Below are 22912 nucleotides of genomic sequence, written 5' to 3'. Positions count from 1 at the left end.
TTGTAATTTTGAAACGGAAAACGGTCTAGGGTAGCTATATCAACCCATACGTTCATCTTCTTACAGTATTCAGCAATAGATTGTATTCCAGCACACTTATTGCTCACTCACTCATGGATCTGTGACTGCTCTTTTTATACTTTGTTTTTGTGATTTTTCTTACTCCTAATTGTTAAGATATTTAATAAGGATAGGACTCAAACTTACTGTGCACTACTACCCCAGTGCACAGACGGGTACAAAATGAAAATTAACCCAACAATATGATTTCTAGTGAATAAATTTGCTAGACCAGGCAAAAAGTTGAACCCTGCCTCCTTCAGCATAGACTTGTTCCCAGAATATGTAGAAGTAGTTTTCAAAATTTAAGTTGCCCCTGACAGACGGGCCAAGGACTATCTTATCTCTTTACTTTGTTACGGATAGATGTTTTTATGAATAATCCGTTATTTCTTCCTTTCGCCTTATACCGAGAAAACGTATTCATTTGAAGAAGGGTCCCTTCGATTTGTACCGGGAAGACGCTACCATTTAAAGAAGGCATTACCTCTTCTTTTGTGTTATACCGAGCAGACACTTCCATGTATAGAAAGCATTACTCCTCCCTTCATCTTAAACCGGGCAGACACGTTCTTTTGAAGAAGACATTATCAACTGCTTTCTCCTCATACCGGGCAGACGCATCCATTCAAAGAAACCATTACCCCTCCCTTCGCTTCATATCAGGCAGACGCATTATTTAAAAAAACCCAGATTGATCCACTTAGCAGTGATTGCGCCTTTACCGTGCTTTATTAAACAACCCAATCAAACAATCAAATGCATTATCGGGAAATTCGTTGAAATGCTGAATAATTTGTGATATTACATTTAAAATCACTAAGTAAAGTATTATTAGCGTGCGCGTTTTATGTGAGCTTTTTTATTATCCCAAAAATCTGCAGAAACGTTATGGCGTTATGCATCGAAACTTGCAATCAAAGCTTGTACTAAAGTTGTGTACTTAGGCTGACCATACGTACCGTATTTAACGGTACAGTCCCGTTCAGACCTTTTTGTGATGTCCCGTCGTAATCTGATAATTCCTTAATTTGTCCCGTTTTTTCATTGATTCTACATTGATCATACATAGAAAGTCCATAGTTTTTCGTCCTTATTAGAGATATTTACTGCCCTCGGCTGGCTCATCTCTTAACAAAGAAAGTGGACGAAACCCATAAAAAAGTGTGAAATGTTATGTTATTAGTGTTGCTTTTAAAAGAATGCTATCTATGCCGTTTTGTATTTTTCATAGATCGACTATTCTTAAGGTTTTTAACAGTTAATGACAACAGGTGCTTCTCCGGGAGATTTTTAACACAATCAATGATTTTTTCTGCTTATTCCGGAGGCATTAAAATTTAGCCAATTTCATCAGTGGATTGAACGGAATTAGTAACTTGGTTAACAAGTATTTCCTTAAAATCAGGTCACGCCTCAACATCAATAAAATGAAGCGCAGGGACAGACATTCTTATTTTCGAATTAAGTTTATTTTACATTATTCTGTTTTGAATCTTTCGAAGAAGGTACTGTTGTTTAATCATTTGATTTTTTTCGAATCATTAAAGTCTTTCTGAATAATTCTGATTATTTCGAAATCATCCACTGTAAAAAACGACGGCATGAAAAGAATAATTTATAATAAATCAACTGAACAAAGGCGAGTTTAAGGCAGTTTCAAACCAAGGGAAAATTTGGTCGGCTTAAAGGCTAGATCTAAGGTCCCCACGTGCTTCAAGGCTAGTTCACACATTAGGAACTTGTCTGCAAATTTCGCTCCCATATGTGTGGACGATATTTATGAGCATGAGCATGAGCATGATTGACCGCCCACGGTTGCTACTCCGTTATTGCCAGGTCAGCTGTAATTACACAGAGAACCAACAGATGATGTTTGGGACTAACATTATCCTCAATGTGTAAGAACTGGTGACCACAAATTTAAGCAATACCAGCGCCGGCCGTGTCCGAATGCAGGTCAATTAGGGAATAGGTAGGACATTTTTGACGTGATACTCGCTTTGATGGAAGCCGACGAGTCATCTGCACTTCCACGAGAAATCACTGGGATGTTGGATATATGAGGTAGGGAGTGTAGCTGGGTTCGTTTTGGTAAACGGCATGCCGGGTGTAGTGTGTAGTTTTTTTTACGTTAAGCACCGTTTTTTAGTTAATTTTACGACTTTCCGATCGCAAGCGAAAAAAAGTTTCGATAATTTCTATGAACGCGCGTTCGTTCTGCTTGCAAAATGAAACACGATCGGACGCAAACTATTTTTTCTCGTTAATTAATTTATTCATTCGCAAAACGCAGAAAAAAAAAATTAAATTTAAAGGCCGCGAAATCATTGTGCTAAAAGAAATAGGATCAGACGTGGACAAGACTTGTATTTTATTTTACTCAACCGCACAACGCAGAACAAATATTTCGATGACCGCGCGAGCATTCTGCGTGCTGAAGGAAACACGAGCTAAACTTTCTCGTTAAATAATTGATTCACCTGCGCCAAATAATTTATTCACGTAACGCAGAATAAATCTTTCGATGATCCCGCGATCGTCTTGCGGGCTGATAGAAACACGATCGGACGCGAACTCCGAAAATACAATTCAATCGGCACGATATTAAGTCACAATTTTATGTTGAATAGGAACAAGTATCAGACTCATTTCCAGCTATAGCATTGCTAGAGCATATGTTAAATTACACATTTTGAATATAGGCTAGATGTACCAGTTGTGGCTATAGCACCAGTTGTCGCACTAGTGCTTTATATACCAAATGGCCAATCAAATCACCGCAAACCAAGTTCATATCGATAAAGCATATTTATATGATACGATAACACCTTTGATTTCCTCCAAAACAAGCAAAGCATAATTGTGAAAATTAATTTTGCTTAATTTTTGACGTCCTTTGCACCAGTTGTGGCACTAGTGGTCCCTATTTGGCCAGACCCATAAGAAAACAATGGGTTTTGCCAAATAAGGAACCAAAATTAAAAAGAGTGCCACAACTGGTGCATGCGTGCCTATTATGGATTATTCAGTTTTGAGGACAACAACAAATTTTATTGTGGTTTTCACAGCTGTTCTAAGGAGCAGGAAAAAAAACCTTTCGCTTGATATATAAAGTCCACCCACATGCCTTTAACTTATTTTTTTTTAAATAGTTGTTCGTATGTATGGCGACAATTGGTACACCCACCCTAGTGTACACTACGCTACAGAGAAGTCATAGAGAAAGAAATGTTGAGCTACAAAAAAAAATGTGAAACTTCAGAAGATAATGGGGTACTATGAAATTCGAAGTTTCAAATGCGTTAAAGAATTCTTTAAAGTGTACAGTACGTGAAAAACTACCAAAAAAGTTATCCTTTTCAATTACACTCAACCAGCATATGTCAGACCTTCCTTTAACTCTACAGGAACACACTGAAGTCTGTACAAAGACTTATACAAAAATTGTATAATACCTCCCAAGTATTTCTTGCAATAAATACCTAACTAAACGTACATTCCTAGTGCAAAAACTAGCAATCTTGCACAAGCCACAATTTCAAACAGATTCCAACAGGCTTTCATACTGAATCAAATAGAAAATCTTACACCTACTGGTTGGGTGTACCTTCTATATTTTAAGATACAAGGGCAACGCTGCTATTGCTAGATGAAATAGATTGAATTTCGTGGCAGGCAAATGACTTCCGGAAACCCGCAATTTCCTTCATTTTTTGATATTTGTGTCAAATTACCTATTCAAAATATGTATAATATCAATATTTGCTTGAGAGTCTACTAGTGATGCTGGAACAAGTGCTGGAACCATTTCTCGTCATATTATATTACAGAAGTTTAAATACTTCCGAATTCATGTTTAACGCAGAAAACTGAACGATGACTAGTTTTTGTATTTTTTTTTTATCAAAATCACTAGGTTCTACTGAATTGGAAATAATCATTACGTACCTGTATCTGAATAAAATCTTACCAAAAAATGAACCCTGAGATTTATAACCATTTTCCGGAGGTAGATGCGGAATCTAACATCGTAGTTTATCCGTAGTTGAATGGGTAACATCCAGATCCCGTGAAATGGAATCATCCTTTTTTCGGGTACTTTTATAAATAACTATAAACTTAGCATATAGCTATTGTTGAATATAGAGAACTGCAGCTGCTGGCAGAAGTATCAGTCAGTAGTCTGCCGTGGTGTAGAGAGGGAACCCTAGGATTTTTTTTTCTTCTTGAGGGGGTTCCCTTGCTCTTCGGCCAACAGGTTATGGGCCCAGGAACGATTCGCGTTGTCCATCTTAGTGGGATGTTATGGCCGTCGACGTTATCGCAGTGGGATCATGGATCGGCCGCATAAGTCGCGTGGCGCAGTGGGATCATGGATCAGCCACGTAAGTCTTGGGTAACGCCGGACGGAATTCATCAGGACGTTGGAACGTTCGGTAGGATGCTGGCTGGTCAGCAGGAGTCCAAGAGGAGCGTCGGAACATTCAGGAGTTGGTCAACAGAGGGTGCTGTGCAAACGTCGGATAGAGGCCATTTGTACTGGCAACGGATTGGCCCAGGAGGAATTGTTCGGCGAGGAGGAGCTCAGGACCAAAGGCTCAGTGTTAGGAGGAGCCAGGACATTAGTGACGCGTGCACACTAAGGAGGAGTGTTGGAATATCAGGTAGTATGCGACGCTTCGCAGTAGATGCATGCATAGGAAGCAGGCGCCAGTTGGGAGGAGATTCCTCCAGGAATTCCTGGAGGAGCTTCCGAAAGTATATCTGAAGGACCTTCCGAAGGAATTCCTGGAGGAACTTCCGAAAGAATGTCTGGATAAACTCCCGGGAAAATTCCGGAAGGAACTTCCTTAGGTATTCCCGTAGAAACTTTCGAAGGAATTCAAGGAGGAACTTCCAGAGGAAATCCTGGAGGAACTTATTTTATTTGTCTTATTCATCTCATTTGTCTTGTTTGTCTTATTTTTCTTATTTACCCCAGCACCACTGTCATTACCCAAATCCTTTTCAAAGCTTATGTGGAAAAAAAGATATTTTAGTTACTAGATAAAGATTGTCGCTGTCGTTGCTGTCCGGAACATCTTTTGCTGGCGAGGATAGGGGAGCTAAATGTCAAAGAAGGAAAATCCATACGATTTGACAGCTTGGTACCCAACATGTTCCGGACAGCAGAACTAAGGGAACCGAAGCGACAATCTTTATCTAGTACCTAAAATATCTTTTTGTGGAAACCGTGTACAGAAATCCTCTCACGATATTTTCAGTTGTTGTTCTAGAAACGGCTCATGTTTTCATTTTTCAAAACCAGCTGGAGTTTGTTTATTTTGATCTCCTCATTGCGTGATTGGTCGGCGCTGCTGCTGTTCTCTCCCCGATCCACTGCATGAGTGATAAATTTCTTCCCCATTGTTGCAAATTCCTTTTGTTCTCCGTTTACGGTAAATTCTTAAGCAATTGTATACTGCATAATTATGAAATAGTTTTGGCGACACTGATAGCGTCATTCTGGCGGGCTTAATTGGGCAAATTTCTCTCTCAGAGAGCGCTACCACGTGCTTTTATAACGGAAAACCCTTCCCTCAGACTTTAACATATCCTGGAAAAAAGCTTTACGTTACGAACGTAATAAATAAATCGCCAAGCCTTCGCCTAAAACCTAACCCAAGCCAAGCCTTCGCCTAAAGCCTAAAACCACCCACCGAGGAGAAAAAGCAGTCTCCAGCTAGATGGGGGAAGTATTTTTGTTTCAAAACTACATCATCCAATAGCCATAATTATATATGAGGTGCGAGAGTAAATCGTCGATTTTCAAAAAATGCCTTGCAAAAGGCAGTTTTTTTCCCAGGAGAAATCGACGAATAAAGCACCCACCGGATATAATTATGTCTTCGCTATTGGATGATGTAGTTTTGAAACAAAAATACTTCCCCCATCCAGCTGCAGACTGCTTTTTCTCCTTGGTGGGTGGTTTTCTTACTGGGGGTAGTACGAGCACGTGGCTGTCTTTCTCGTCAATGACTGGATGACGGTAATTTGAGCCATAACTAGAATAAAGATTATTTGAGCAAAAGTTAAGGTGACTCGGGGAGGCACGAAACACCGTGTTATTTTTCCTATCTTTTGTCTCTTTCTAACATATACACCTCGTAACTTTGGAGCGGCGTATTTCGGTTTTCAGTTGTTTGATGTAACTGTAAATGTATCAGCATGTAGATTGTGAGTAAGCACGCGCCGGTGATACTTTTTCAAAATCATATTTGTTGTAGAGAAAAAATTAAGCATTCAATGATGAAAATGATGACGATTTGATGATTGTTCGTGCTTCCCGTGTCACCTTAAAATTTCAGCGACAACAAAAATGGCTCGATTATCCGGAGGGTTCGATTATCCGGAGTGAAGTTTTTTTCATCACTCCGGATAATCGAGTCCGGCCTGTATAACACTATGGGCCTCTGAGCCTTCTATAACAAGTTCGATATTGGAGTGAAATGATTCGGTACAACTTTGTTGTCGCCTCATACCGGGCAGACGTATCAATTTAAAGTAAACTTTACCCCTCTCTCTTCTTTATACCGGGCAGACGCTTTCTTCATAGAAGACATTATTGACTTCTTTCGCCGCATATCGGGCAGACGCATTAATTCAAAGAAAGCATTATCTTTCCCCTTTGCTTTATAGTGGGCAGATGTTATGTTTGCAATGTGTTTGGATGCTTTTGCCTAACTGTCTACATGACATAAAATTGATTTCATTTTTTTTTGTTTTAAGCTAGTTCTGATAATTAAACAAATGTGTTCCAAATTTTAGTGAAGCAAGATGAGGCGATTAATATGAATAATTTTTTGCACTGAACGATATAAATAATCAGCATTTGGCACCAATTACAATTACCATAGGCACCATTACCATTTTTCTACTTCCATGTCTAGTCGCTGAATGTAACAAACTCGTTGCTGATGATAGAAATTGCTATGCCGATAAAAGAATGGTTGACCTGTTACTTTAATATTAAATTTACTGAGTTTGTGGAATAGCTGTTATATTTAGTAAGCACCAATCATCAAATGAAGAGCATACGAATGCATACCAGTTGAACTGTACTTGTGTTTTGGTGGAATTTTTCTTAATTTATATCTTTCAATTTGGCGAATGTCTCAAACTGCCACGAATAGGTATTTTCCCCTAGTTGGTTTTGTTTCAAGTTGGTTTGGTTTTGATTTTCCGCTCTCAACAACTGATTTAGTTTTGCGCGAAATGAACAATACACAAGAATGGTGTAGTTTCAGAACTGTTTAAAGCTCAAAATTTGTCGCAAATTTCATATTGCTCGTATCATACCAGAATTCATTTAATGTTCTCCCTTCTGTTTTGATTATTTCATTTTCACTTACAGGATAGCGATCCGTTCCATCATGGAGGAGAAGAAACGATTGGCCTACTTGACTAACAACGATTCAAACGCTTGAGCATAAACCGTGAATGGGGGAAAAAAACGCCACCCAGCAGTATCCCACACCAACAATTACGCTTTCGATACTAGGAAACGATCGACTTTTTGGATTAGTTTACATTGCCACCGTGTCTGACGCCTATATTTAAGAAATTATTCAAATGATATACTCAGTTGATACCCAATGTAGATATACACGATACATGGGTAGAGATTACTCTAAATATTATTCGTTCGTTCTAACTACACAGTACTAGATATAAAGTGATTTATTTTAGTGTTTTCTCACGCAATGCAAAGAAATGGTTGGGACAGCTCCTTCTTGAACTGGTAAAAGAAGTGCCTTTTATGAAATATTTTATATTTTTTCACGATCGTTCAATTGTGATATACCAACAGTTCCTTCGCTAAATAACATATTGTAATGTTTGTATTCTAGCAAGATTGTAGATTACTGAGGAATGCGTTTGGCCAACCTGCTGAAATCTTCATCATATACATGATCTATATTGAAAAAAAAAGTTTAGCTAAATTAATGACTAAATATAATGGTCCATGTCCACAAAATTACAGAGCCATCTCGCATGACGCTACAGATATGCAGCACAAGAATAAAAAACTAGGATAATCAAGCTTCCTCGGTTGAAAAACTAAGCTTCATGAATAGTGACTGATTCACAGCGAATGCACAGAAATAAAGTTGCATATATATAATTTGTTTTCTTCTAATTTTAATGTTTATTAACAATCCGAAAAAAACACCAATTATCCCATTTAACTCCACCACTTGATTTTATGTGACCTAAATACCGTTGATACGTTCATCAACGTTTGCGCACGACAAACGATAAATCCGACGATGTGAAGGACACGTTTTATGAATGTCTTGATAAAGCCTATGGAGAGTGCCCAAAGAATGACGCTCAGATCGATAGAGAGGACTTTTTCCGCCCCATAATCGGTAGGGAGAGCTTTCACTCCGCTACTAATGACAACGGCCTACGGCTAGTAAATTTCGCTGCTGCCAGAGCGATGGCCATCAGTAGCACCTACTTTGCACGAAAGAACATCCGAAAGAACACATCTGGAGACAAATAGTGTAACTTTCAACCCGATACACCATGTTCTGGTGGATGGGCGCCATTCCTAGGATGTTATCGAGGTGCGGACATTAAGAGGTCCGAACATTGACTCTGATCACTATCTCGCTGTCAGTAAAAGTCGATCACGGTTATCAACTGTATCGAACGAAAGATCACAGCGAACGATCTTCTTCTTCTTATTGGCATTACATCCCCATACTGGGACAGAGCCGCCTTGCAGTTTAGTGTTCATTAAGCACTTCCACAATTCTTAACTGTGAGGTTTCTAAACCAGATTACCATTTTTGCATTCATATATCATGAGGCTAACACGATGATACTTTTATGCCCAGGGAAGTTGAGACAATTTCCAATCCGAAAATTGCCTAGACCGGCACCGGGAATCGAACCCAGCCACCCTCAGCATGGTCTTGCTTTGTAGCCGCGCATCTTACCGCACGGCTAAGGAGGGCCCCTTAGCGAACAATGCGTTACAATATCCTGCGATTGTCGGTGGAAGGAGTATCGGCTGAGTACCGTCAGAAGCTCGACGAACGGATTAGTGCAATCTACGTAAACGGCAACATCAACGATGTATGGGAATGGATCCATGGAGCAGTGAGCCCAACAGCACGAGAAGTGGTATCCAGGCGATCCAGGACGGGTTGGTTCGATATTGAGTGTCAGAGAGTGACTGACGAGAAGAACGTTGCCCGAAGTCGGATGTTGGTGGCAGGTACCCGATCGAATAGAGACCGGTATAAGAAAGCAAAAGCAGCCGAAAAATGAACCCACCGCAGGAAGAAAAAAGAGAACGAGAAAAACGGAGAACAAGTTATTAGTGAGATGCAGGAAAGAATGGAGCAGAATGATATGCGGAGGTTTTATGAGACTGTCAATGGCATGCGGAGAAAGAAGGCGCCATATTCCGCCAAGTGCAACGACCAAGAAGGGAATTTGCTGACAGACAAAACGGAAGCAACACTTCAAGATTTTTTTACCAATGTGTTTATTTATTAGGCTCAGCAGTTTCATAAAAAAAACTCTACGGAGCCGAGAGCAAATGATATATTAATATAAAAATAGCATTAATAATAAGATCTTCGGACACACTTTTTTTCGGTTGTGTTGTTGAACCGGCACTTGAACTGGAGCCCGAAGCAGAGAATTGAGCCCTTCGCTGAGTCGCTGGTGGATGAGACAAAGCTTCCTTGGTTGCGATTGCCACCTCCTCTAGCGTAACATCATCTTTCTTCCGACGATTTTTTTTTTCTCCGGGCGTGCGTTTTAGTTTCATTTGTTTATTTGTATACATTCGTCTGACACTTTGGTGGTCTTAATGAACAATTGGCTTAATATACTAACTAACTAAAACATACAACATATAAAAACGCCTTAAGAAATAAAAATTATAAGTTGAAATCAAACAGTTCAAAAACGTCATTAAAAATACTACACATAAATCTAATAGGATCATGCTGACCATACTCAACGTTTCGCGTTTCAAGGTGGAGGAAATTCCGCTGGAGTAGAATTCTTGTAGGAGCGTAAATATTGATCTCAGTTAGAACAGATGGGGCGTCAATTTCTCCTTTTAAAATTTTCGTCCCAAATACAGCTTGAGCGATGGATCGTCGTCGTTCTAGTGTTTGTAGTTCAAGAAGTTGGCAACGTTATTCATATGGAGGCAGGTTTGTGGCATCATTCCACGGAAGGAAGCGCAGAGCATATCGTAAGATTTCTTTCTGAACTGATTCGATCCTAGCAATCCAGTTGGCGTGGTATGGGCACCAGGAAACCACACTTGACTCCAAAATGGATCGTACCAGCGAGCAATACAGTGATCGCAGGCAGAATGGATCATGGAATTCGGAAGAAATTTTGAGTATAAATCCTAGCTGTCTATTTGCTTTAGAAATTACATCAGAGTAGTGGACTCGAAATTTTTCATGTACTTCCGACTGCCCTTGGTTTTCTGGTTTCGGATTTTCTTCCAGAACTTCGATAAAGTCTTCATCCGAGGCTTCCGGCGACATCACATCTTTTTCGTTTCCAGAAACTACTCCAGGATATGTAGTACACTGTCCTTGTTTTCCTGCCTTCTTCCGTGATAGCTGGGGACAAGAATCCCTTCGATGGCTTACTGCTTGACAAAGGAAGCATGTATCCTCCGGTGGCAGATCGAATACTCTGACGTACCGCATATTTGTTCCTGCGATTTGCATCCGAACTTTAACCGACTTCCCACTCGAATAAACAAACATCCTCGAGTCCATGTTTTTCCTCATCGATTCCTCCATTGAATCGTGCGAAACAAATTTGATGTACCGTGAACGAATGTGTGCCGTTTTGGACGCCTAATAAATCTGTATCGAGCTGCTTCAAAAAGCAGGCGATTTCAGCCCATGATGGCTGGGGACTACCGACTGGGAAACGGAACTGGACTGTATTAACGAATACTTTATCACCTATTTCGATGATTTAGTGCCTCTTCAGCGACAGAGCACACCACCGTAGAAAGAAAGAATGTAAACGGCCGATAAACAAAGAGAAGCAAACACGTGCGATTGCTTACTATTGTTAGATATGAAAAAACAAATACTGCATAGTGCAAAACTATTCCGTCTGCACCAGACGACGACAGCAACTGAACTAGCTTCACTTCAAGACTTTGTTGAATAGTGGAAGGGACGGTGCATTGGTGAACAGAATAAATATTAGCCACGATGGACAAGCTGTGGAGTCGCCTACACTAGATGAGGTTAAAAAGCTATTAGAGAGCTGAAAAAAATAAGGCTGCGGGTAAGGACCAGCTCCCGGCTGAACTTCTCAAAAATGGCAGTGAACAGCTTTTTGAAGTTCTGCATCATATTATGTCGAAAATATGGGAAGACGAGGAATTGCCTGCTAGCTGGTTGGACGGCCTCATTTGCCTTCTCTTCAAGAAGAAAGGGCACAGACTGGAGTGCCCCAATTACCGAGGAATAACCCTCCTTAATTCGGCGTACAATCTGTTCAACAGATTGAGACCGCTTGAAGAGTCCTTCGTCGGCGAATATCAAGCAGGCTTTCGTGACGGCCGATCAACGACGGATCAAATGTTTACCCTGAGGGAAATCCTTGATAAGTTCCGGGAGTACGACTTGCAGACAAATAATTTTTTGTTTATTGATTTCAAGGCGGCGTACGATTCAGTGAATCGGAATGAATTATGGCAAATTATGCTAGAACATGGTTTTCCGGTGAAACTGATACGGCTGATTCGTGTAACGTTGGACGGATCAAAATCAAGACTAAGGGTTGCGGATGAAATATCGACGTAATTTGTTACCTTAGATGGATTGAATCACCATTATCACAAGATCGCATATTCTCCTGGGCTTTGCGAACGATATAGATATTAACGAGATTGTTCGCCGTGCCGTGGAAGAGGCTTTTGTGCCTTTTAAGAGGGAGACAGCGAGGATAGGACTCACCATCAATACCAGCAAAATGAAGTACATGATCGCTGGCAATCAATATGGGTTCATCAGCAGTGGTGGTGCTGAATGGTGAAAATTTTGAAGTGGTAGAAGAATTTATGTATCTTGGAACATTAGTGACCTGCGACAATGATGTTATCCGCGAGGTGAAATGGCGTATTGCAACTGTAAATAGGGCTAATCGGAAAGCTTTCTAAGTGTTTGAGCGTAAGGTGCTGCGGATAATACTCGGCGGTAAACAGGAGAACGGTATCTGGCGGCGTCGCATTAATCACGAGTTGTGCCAGGTGTATACAGGGCTGGATATTATTAAGCCTGTAAAACACGGCAGACTACAATGGGTTGGTCACGTTGTTCGTGTGCCGGAAAAACGTCAAGCGAAGATAATATTTAGTAGAGAACCCGGAAGAGGCCGCAGGCTTCGTTGAAGACCGCGTACACGATGGCCTTTTGCAGTTGAAGAGGACCCGAGGGCGCTCAATGTTCAGGGCGACTGGAAGCGATTGGCCAAGGATCGAGTCCAGCGGAGAAGGATATTCCATTCGGCGTAGGTTCATCGAAGAGCTGTAGCCCACAAGTATCAAGTATCAAGTAAGTAACCCAGCAGCATTTTATTTCATTTATTTAGTTTACATCTAAACAGATAGCACTGAATCAACAATTTGACGCCACCCAGCAGCATATGTCAGACAAAATTGGTTGCAGCAACTTAATTGTGACTATTATAATACTATCGAATCGAATTGCCCAGGATACTGACACTTATGTTCCGGATTGTTTTTTGTGTTGTGTTCTGACTAGTCTTTATGTGATCCAACCAGCGATTTACAACCGTACTCACTGTGTGTTCAAAACCCTTCAACATTATTTACTTCTGCCCTATAATTACTCACGCGTGTCGTCACTTGTCAACCAGACCCAACTTTCAGACGTTATCGTAATTGATAAATAATAACTATTCAATCGATGTAGCTACATTCTACCCACCACGTTGGACACCAAAATGTAATGAGGCTATTCTTGGACTTTGAATGCGGAACGAGTGGTAACAAAAGGATCGCCAAGCATGATCTGAATGATATTATAGTTTCTAATGGTTCTTGTTTGCCATATACGCATGGGTAGACCCGGTAATCGGTGGTTGATTTTTGTCACATCAATGCTAATTCCTGTAATTTCTTTTATCTTTCGGAATACTAATCACGCTGCCGCTATTTCAGATTCAGATTAAATGGAGGATTGCTATAGAATCAAGCCTGTTCTTTCTTCCATATAACTCAAACAATGATTCCTTTTTGGCAATATGAACATTTTACAACCATTGAAATTACCCTCGCTTCCATCCCCTGCATGACACGAACGAGGGTTCACCACATCTCCCAATCAAGATCGAATGGTACAATGTCACTAAAGAACATAAACAGGTCAGCGTCTAGAACTGACAAGCCGGCTTCCAAAACAACTAGAAAATTCCACGATCGACTACCATTCTGGAACGGTTTGCTTACGCACAATTAAGTGCTGGATCATTCTATCAGAAACAAGTTCTGCATTTTAAGCTTCTCAAGTTGGGTCTATTTATGTTTAGGCCATCGACATCCAATTGTTAACAGTCATCATAGTACCGCAGTTCTGATGATGCTGCTTTTGCTAAAAAAGAATGTCTGGGACGAGTCTCAGCGGGCACGTAATTCATGAGTGCGCAGAATCCGATTTGAAATCATGCATACTTGCTTTAACTGCTGCTAGTGGATTTTAACTAGAGTCAATTATTATTTCGATCTTAAAATAGTATAGGTTGAATAGTTATTATGTACTTTTGGCGCTGACTTTAAAATTCACCTTACCAAAGTGCATGATTAGGTACGGTAATTAGGAATCAAAACACCTCAACGTGGTGCTTTTCGAGTTTGCTATCTAAAGTTCGCCTAATGTTTCCTATCATATTATATCATATTTTATGACTATTTGCTTCTACAAATGAACGTATGTTAAAAAGAATGTGTTAATGATCGCGTATCGCGAAGAACTTAATTATAATCACATATAGATCGCAACGTGCGTCGTAGCTACGCATTTTGATCGCCTAGCAATTATCTGATCGCATATGCAAATGAAGGGTTCGTCACGTACAGTGCGATACGATCAACTTGCTGTGACACTTGTTTGCCGACCACACGGTGCGACTCTAAGGGCACATGGCGTCTACGGAAATTCGAAGTTACAGTTTTCGAACAGGATTTCCGCTATGACCGGTGCCTCAAGTAGATCACCTTGCTGTGCAGTTATGTGCATTGTTGGGCGTATACTGTTAAATTAAAAAAATATGAAACATCTATGGACCTGTGAAGAGCTTGAAGACTGTTTATGGGACTTGCCGTCTGGAGATGATCAATACCAAAGGGTAACCAACTCTAAACTCTCGACAGTATCCCGAAATACTAAAAACCCTGATTAATCATGGTAACCAAAAATTTATCTCTATCACTATCTCTGTGCGCTTTTGGACATGCCGTTATTCTATCACAATGCCGTAACCTTCTGTGCCTTTACATGGGATTCGAACTCGGGAATGCCTCTGAAATAAACTCATCGACCTCCAAATCACATCACATACTTCCGAAGCAGGAGTCATGTTCAACTTTGCTTTGTTAGCTTAGCTTAGCTTAGCTTTGACTGACTACACATATCTATGGTTGCTACTTCGTTATTGACCAGAATCAGTGAAATTGCACAAAGAATCAACTGAATGATTGACTGGGATTGTTCAAGCATTCTCAATGTGCAAGTTTCAGTGACTCTAATATTCAAATGATCAATAACGGCGCCAGTCACGTCCTTGTAGTCACTTAGGAAGAGGGAAGGAATATTAGTAGGTGGTTTTTGCTATTTGAAGACCTTGTTTACATCTACGTCTCCACAAAAACCACAGGAAGAATTATCAGTTAGTTGGTAGGCATCGTTGGATCTGGATTCACTCTGATAAGCGATACGACCGTGCCATTCTTTATACACAGTGATTTCACCTAATCATAATTCGGCCGCACAAAGTAGAACAAACTAACTACCTGCACACCGAGCAGGAACACGACCAAACGTATATCTATTGATTTACTTCCCGACCGCACAAACTACAACGATACCAGACCGTTCGACGTGTATATGAACCAAGCATGGACAATAGTCACCATGCATGTCCGATGGCATATACAAACTGTAAAGGATCGAGTTTTTGACGACCGAACCGACGTGCAGTATTCTGTACTTACTTGCCCTTACTTGACCGGAACAAAGCGCATTATCCGCCAAATATCAAAAAGATATTTTTTTCTTCAGCTCGCGACGAATAACACACGCACTGTACTTACTCTCCCGATGGCTACTGCAAGCTATAGAAGATCGCACTTGTCTCGACCGGATCAAAGCGCAATACCTGAAACACGAGAAATCACGCACTGAACTGATTAACTTTATTACCATCCGCGCAATGCAGAACACAATATTGCGGCCGATCGCGCGATCTTTCTGCTGTCCGAAACAAGAGAAATCACGCACTGAACTGATTTGCATTTGCAACTGACGCACGGCCGCGCAATGCAGAACACAATATTTCAGCCAATCGCGCGATCTTTTTTTCCAATTTCGTTTATTTGGTAGGCTCAGGCGTGTATAACACTTTACGGAGCCATTGTTCATTGTGATATCTACAATCAATATCATTTTATTATACGGTTAGTAAGAGGGGGGTAGAAGCTAGCGTACTCGTAGTGACTCGAGGTTAGTTTACAATGTTTAAGGATGGACGGGGCTTAGGATTTGGGATCAGGAAATTTCAGCTTCTCATCCGGGCATTTGGCGTCAGTGACGATGTGGCGTGTCGTCGTGCTCGAGGAATGGTTCGACTGGGAGCATCTTCCGGATGGCAAGAGCTATGGAGCTCTACGGAACAAAAAGGCAGAGACAGAACAAAAAAAAACTTTAAAGAAAGAAAAAAAACAAAATATTAGATTTTGATGTTAGAAGCACAAAGAAAACTATAAATGGCCTACATATAGACAACATCACGATCTCCCAAAACACCTCGAACTTCCCTGAAGGGTTGTTTACCTCGGTTCACAATGGTATCCAATAATTGCTATCTGGAGGCGTCATTTTCTGAGCAGGACCAAACTACGTGATCGATGTCATCATAATCGGCTCCGCACCTACATAAGTTGCTATCGACAAGGTTTATTCTGTACAGATGTGCGTTTAGTGAATAGTGATTAGACATAAGTCATAAGCGAATGAAGCCTCGACTTAAGTCCTCACCTCTGAACCACGCTCGCCCAGAAACTTTTGGAACTATAGAAAATAGCCACCCCTCCAAGTTCGTTGTGTGTCCAATTTCTTTGCCAACTTTGAAGAGTACTCTGACGGACTAATGGGAAAAACTCGTTGCTCGAGAATTGTCTATCATAAACCTCACCTTCATGTGCGCCCACCTTTCTTTGCCAGCGAGTCTGCCTTCTCATTGCCGTAGATTGAGCAGTGAGAAGGGACCCAAGCAAAGGTAATCTTGAATGATCTTTCGACCAAAACACGCATCTGCTCTCTTATGTTTGTAAGAAAGTAAGATGCGTGCTGAACAGGTTTCATCGACCGGAGTGCCTCGATAGAACTAAGACTATCCGAGAAGATGAAATAATGGTCTATGGGCTGATTGGAAATTATCCCCAAAGCGAAGTTAATTGCTGCCATCTCAGCAACATAAACCGAGCACGGTTCCTGAAGTTTTCGGAAGGTGGTTGAAGTTACATTGAAAACACCGAAGCCAGTGGATCCGTTAATGCGAGAACCATCAGTGAAATATCTGTTGGTGCAATTGACATGTTCATATTTTTCTGAAAAAAGGGAGGGAATAGATATTTGTCCAAGATGATCTGGTATTCCTTGAATAGCGTATTTCATGGACAGATCGTATTCAATTGAGGAACTGTCGTTAGTGAAGTGAACTCGAGGTGGATTATAACACGGAACACAAAGATCTGAAGAAATGTAGTTGAGATAGACACTAAGGAATCTTGAACGACAAGTCAGTTCAAGCATTTTATCGAAGTTATCTGTTCCACATTTCTAGAGTATTCTAAGTGAGAGCTCCCAGTAACGGTGCTTTAAAGGAGTGACTCTAGCAAGCACCTCCAGGCTCATGTTATGCGTTGAATGCGTACAGCCAAGGGCAATACGCAAACAACGATACTGAATTCGTTTCAATTTGATCAGGTGGCAATCAGCTGCTGAGAGGAAGCAGAAAGAGCCATACTCTAAAACAGAGAGAATAGTCGTTTTATAGAGTTTGATGAGGTCTTCCGGGTAAGCACCCCACCAGGTTCCAGAGATAGAACGTAGAAAATGGATCCTTTTCTGGCATTTTTGTATCAAATACTCAAAATGGTGTTTCCAAGTACATTTAGAATCAAACACGACCCCAAGGTATTTAGAAGATAAAGATTGGTTGAGAATCGCGCGATCTTTCTGCTGTCCGAAACAAGAGAAATCACGCACTGAACTCATGTTCAACTTTGCTTTGTTCCGGACAAACGTTTACTTCTGAAGAAGGAATGGCAACAATCAATGCTTTATTCCCGATAGATGCATTATTCGTAAAGAAGGGAACACTTTTATCATTGCCTATTTATGGGCAAACCATGATTCCATTGGAGGCTGTACACGTTGTTCGTATGCTACAGAGCGTCAAGGGAAGATAATATTCAGTAGAGATCCCGAAAGGCATCGTGATAGGCTGCGTACATTATGTCGGTTTTGCAGTTGAAAATGGATTCTGCTCCACCACGTTCATCCGATTCTGTCTCATGTTTTGAGTGTCCTTCAAAAATTTAAGCTGATTTGGACGAAAACTAATTTAGCACAAGCCGTTTCAAGTTTGCATGGAAATTAGTATGGGGAAATATTTTTTCTTCATTATTCTGATTATAGCGCAAGCGAACAGAAAACCTACATAGCTAAAAGCAATACTCAAGAGCTTGTACTCAGCGAAAACCGCATCTTGATTGATCACCCCAAGAATTGTGGTAAAAGATCCGATTGTCGTGGGAGTTCCTATAGTTGTGGTAGTATTTTTATAAAATGTACACACTTAATTGTTTTACCGGGATCTCAGCAAAATGTTAAACTTTTACCGAGTTTCGCACAGCCGTGCCCCAGCAAACATGTTTTTTGTCGAGATTTCTGTCAAAGTTGCTGAAAATCAGCAAATCATTTGCCGAAAATCAGCTAACAAACGTCATTTTTGACGGGATATCAGTTTTTATTTTGCTGGGCAGACGGCTGTGCGGATTTTTGCCGAGTTGCAGAATTAAAAACTGAGTGTGTACGTATTAAACACCGTAATCAATGTAATCTATGAATTTGTTGATATGTCAGTGGACGAAATAAAAGAAAACAAGTTTGGATTTCCCTCAAAATTGGTAAAGTATCACTAAAATATCTTATCTTTTTTCGGCATTGCACCAATATTTGCAGTAGTGTTCCCATAGTAACGAGTTCCATATGAAAACAATGGGATTCACAGCCATAGAAACACGAAACAAAAAAAAGCAACTACACCCGATTCTGTTTTTACACGGATTTTTTTACACGGCCGTGTAAAAAAAAATCCTATTCAAATTTTTTGCAAACTTGCTCCATTTTGCATGATTTGTCAAGAAATCATAAAACTTTTTTTACACGGATTTTCGAATTTTGAACTGAAAACTTTTTTTTACACGGAACGCATCCCCCGTGTAAAAAAAGAATCGGGTGTATTGGAACACTGCACCAATAAGTGGAGGTACTATTTTAGGAATGATGCTGCAATTACAACACTTTTCGGTTGAAATATATTTAATTTAAGAGCTTTCTTATGCACTCTTGAGGTAAGGGAAATTAACGTGCTTAGTTTCTCCACTATTGGGTCTTTTACCCTAGTAATCGAATTTAAAACAGATTGCCAAACTTTAGTCATGATAATTAAACTTCTTTGAGGGTATCACTGAAACGTGCATTGCAACATAGGGTAAAGTACCCAATAGTGGACCCCCAACCAATAGTGGACCCTCCCGCCATTTTTGTATTATTACAGCACAATGTAAACATTTTGCTATGAAATTCCATCGGGAGAACCTACCTTACAGTCCTTTGATTTGATTACATGCATTGGAAATGCTATGGAAAGTAAAACTAGATGATTTATTACAATTAATTAAAAAATAAACACGAGAGTGTCCATTATAGAAATATTTTGGGGGGTCCATAATAAGAAAAGAAGAACGTTCCGAAACGGAACATAAAAATCAAATGAAGTGTCCACTATAGGAGGCAATTTCCTATTATGGACCCCCAGGGGGTCTACTATAGGGCGAATTCCTCTTACCTCTAAACGGAAGCTCTTGGTGAACAGTGCGATTCGTTCAGTTTACGTTTTGAACATGTTAAAGTGATTTTCTGTTTCTGAAAATATTTTTTCGCGAAAAAAAATTTCGTTTAAAAATTTTGTTCCTTGGGGCCCCCCAAGTGATTATTGTGATTATTGTGATTATGTGATTATTTTCCACGCAAAGAAAAAAACGAAGCTGGATTCGTTATTTTCTGAGAAGAAACGTCTCTCTTTGAAAACACGCAAAAATAAAATTGACAAAGTATTGTGTTGCTAAGGTGTTACAAAGTATTGGCATTTGAATCAATTTCGATTTAAAATTACCGTGCATTGATTGAATATGACATTTATTGTCATGCGCAAACTATGTGCATAAAGACAGTTTTCTTTTTTTTTATTTAAGATGCTTGATTTTTTTTCAAACTTGTATACAAAAAAAAAGAGATTCACACAACATCAGCACGAAAAATAAATATTCCCACCTAATTGGAATACGGAAATTCGATGAAAAGTAAAAACAAGGCGCTTTGTGCAATTGGTAACAATTGCTCCTACCGTCGTAAGGGGCATTGGCAGGTCGTTGCGTGCGTGAGTGTTGTACGCTGTTTTGAGCAACTACTCAAACCAAAAGTATTTCTGTAAAAAAATATGTATGTAGTAATAATAGTTTCCACAGACACAACTAACTGAAGAACTAGACTTTAATTTGGAATGTCCTTCCTATTGTTAAAGATTATAAGTGTTTGGAGTGAGAAGTGACAAATGAGAAATGAGTAGAATGAAGTCATTGGTAGGAAGTGAGATGTGATAGGTGAGAAGTAATAAGTGAGATAGTGAGTAGTAAGCAATATGAAGCAAGATTATTTCTGAATGAAGACAAAACTAAGAAGAAGTAAGAGGGAAAAAGAGAGAATCAAGGAAGAAAAAGTAAAAAGAAAGAAGGAAGTAGGAAGAAAAAGAAGGATGAAAAAGAAGGAAGAAGGAAGAAGAAATAAGGAAGAAGGAAGAAAGAAGAAGGAAGAAAGAAGAAGAAGGAAGAAGAAAGAAGGAAGAAGGAAGAAGGAAGAAGGAAGAAGGAAGAAGGAAGAAGGAAGAAGGAAGAAGGAAGAAGGAAGAAGGAAGAAGGAAGAAGGAAGAAGGAAGAAGGAAGAGGGAAGAAGGAAGAAGGAAGAGGGAAGAAGGAATAGGGAATAAGGAAGAAGGAAGAAGGAAGAAGGAAGAAGGAAGAAGGAAGAAGAAAGAAGGAAGAAGGAAGAAGGAAGAAGGAAGAAGGAAGGAAGAAGGAAGAAGGAAGAAGGAAGAAGGAAGAAGGAAGAAGGAAGAAGGAAGAAGGAAGAAGGAAGAAGGAAGAAGGAAGAAGGAAGAAGGAAGAAGGAAGAAGGAAGAAGGAAGAAGGAAGAAGGAAGAAGGAAGAAGAAAGAAGGAAGAAGGAAGAAAGAAGAAGGAAGAAGGAAGAAGGAAGAAGGAAGAAAAGGAAGGAAGAAGGAATAAGGAAGAAAAAGAAGGAATAAGGAATAAGGAAGAAAGAAGAAGGAAAAAGAAGAAGGAAGAAGGAAGAAGGAAGAAGGAAGAAGGAAGAAGGAAGAAGGAAGAAGGAAGAAGGAAGAAGGAAGAAGGAAGAAGGAAGAAGGAAGAAGAAAGAAGGAAGGAGGAAGAAGGAAGAAGAAAGAAGGAAGGAGGAAGAAGGAAGAAGGAAGAAGGAAGGAGGAAGAAGGAAGAAGAAAGAAGGAAGGAGGAAGAAGGAAGAAGGAAGAAGGAAGGAAGAAGGAAGAAGGAAGAAGGAAGAAGGAAGAAGGAAGAAGGAAGAAGGAAGAAGGAAGAAGGAAGAAGGAAGAAGGAAGAAGGAAGAAGGAAGAAGAAAGAAGGAAGAAGGAAGAAAGAAGAAGGAAGAAGGAAGAAGGAAGAAGGAAGAAGGAAGAAGGAAGGAGGAAGAAGGAAGAAGGAAGAAGGAAGAAGGAAGAAAAGGAAGGAAGAAGGAATAAGGAAGAAAAAGAAGGAATAAGGAAGAAAGAAGAAGGAAAAAGGAAGAAGGAAGAAGGAAGAAGGAAGAAGGAAGAAGGAAGAAGAAAGAAGGAAGGAGGAAGAAGGAAGAAGAAAGAAGGAAGGAGGAAGAAGGAAGAAGGAAGAAGGAAGAAGGAAGAAGGAAGAAGGAAGAAGGAAGAAGGAAGAAGGAAGAAGGAAGAAGGAAGAAGGAAGAAGGAAGAAGGAAGAAGGAAGAAGGAAGAAGGAAGAAGGAAGAAGGAAGAAGGAAGAAGGAAGAAGGAAGAAGGAATAAGGAAGAAGGAAGAAGGTAGAAGGAAGAAGGAAGAAAGAAGAAGGAAGAAGGAAGAAGGAAGGAGGAAGAAGAAAGAAGGAAGAAAGAAGAAGGAAGAAAGAAGAAGGAAGAATGAAGAAGGATGAAGGAAGAAGGACGATGGAATAATGAAGAAGAAAGAAGGAAGAAGGTATAAAGAAGAAAAAAGAAGAAAGGAAGAAGAAAGGAAGAAGAAGGGAAAAAGAATGAAGAAGGAAGAAGAAGGGTTCAGGAAGAAGAGAGAAGCAAAGAAAGAAAGGAAAGGAAAGAAGGAAGAAGGACGAAAAAAAAAGGAAAGAAGGAAAAAGGACGAAAGACGAAGAAAGAAGGAAAAATTAAGAAAAAAGAAGGAATCAGGAAGAAGAAGAAAGAAAGAAGAAGAAGGAAGAAGGGAAGAAGAAGACGGAAAAAAGAAAGAAGGAAGAAGCAATAAAGAAGAAGAAGTAAGAAAAAACTAAGATGAAAGAAGAAAGTGGAAGGACAAAAGAAGAAGAAAAAAACTAAGAATTTTCAACAAACAAACAAATTCTGATTAGGAACTAAACATCTAAACATATGAATACATCGAATGCAGGGTAAAACAAACCAATACCTTCATGAGCTTCTGAGTAGTAACACTTTGAAAGAGGATAACTTATTTTCGATACAGTCCTTAACAATGTTTTAACCAATTGTATTTATTATCTGGGGTGTTCTGGCACGGACCTTATGAAGTGGACTGTATGGGGGATTATGTCCGCCCAGACATGGATTCTTTTGTGGTCCCTGACCTCGCCTTCGACCTTCTTTCGTTACACGGAATACCCGACACTGTACTTGGAGGTTGTAAGTTCAAACTTTATTTCGTGGCGGATCGACACTGAGGAAGAGAAGTTGTCTGATTCTGATCTGAAGCTTAAATAATTTATTTCGGTTCTTGTACTGAGGATTATATCCCCCGATTCATCCTATCCGATCTAAGGTGCTCTCGAAGAGCAAGAGATAATTAAAGTAAAGGAGAGAATATGTATGTATGTCAATGTGATCTAATGAGAATTGAACTAGATGTTCTCAATCTATCTCGGACCGAACATGAACAGGGGGCGACTAAAATTTTTCTAGTAAGATTGATTTCTTTCGGTGATAGCA

At 39.9% G+C, this 22912-nt stretch overlaps 1 protein-coding gene and 1 pseudogene across 7 annotated transcripts in view; both read left to right on the top strand.

The window, feature by feature from the left end:
- LOC134225650 (scaffold protein salvador) overlaps positions 1–8227 on the top strand; it is a 28212-nt gene extending 19985 nt beyond the window's left edge. For all 7 annotated transcript variants that reach the window (XM_062705943.1, XM_062705929.1, XM_062705934.1 and 4 more), the window contains one exon: positions 7457–8227. In XM_062705943.1, the coding sequence (XP_062561927.1) occupies positions 7457–7529 (73 nt within the window). In that variant the 3' untranslated portion in view covers positions 7530–8227. The remainder of the gene's footprint in view (positions 1–7456) is intronic.
- Positions 8228–9081: 854 nt separating this feature from the next.
- Positions 9082–22204, top strand: LOC134214809 (trichohyalin-like; annotated as a pseudogene).
- Positions 22205–22912: the final 708 nt, after the last annotated feature.

The sequence above is a fragment of the Armigeres subalbatus genome, chromosome 1 (assembly GCF_024139115.2).
Source record: "Armigeres subalbatus isolate Guangzhou_Male chromosome 1, GZ_Asu_2, whole genome shotgun sequence".
NCBI classification, from domain to species: Eukaryota; Metazoa; Arthropoda; class Insecta; order Diptera; family Culicidae; genus Armigeres; species Armigeres subalbatus.
The sequence above is the reverse complement of the archived record's forward strand: the minus strand, read 5'-3'. Positions and strand labels throughout refer to the sequence as shown.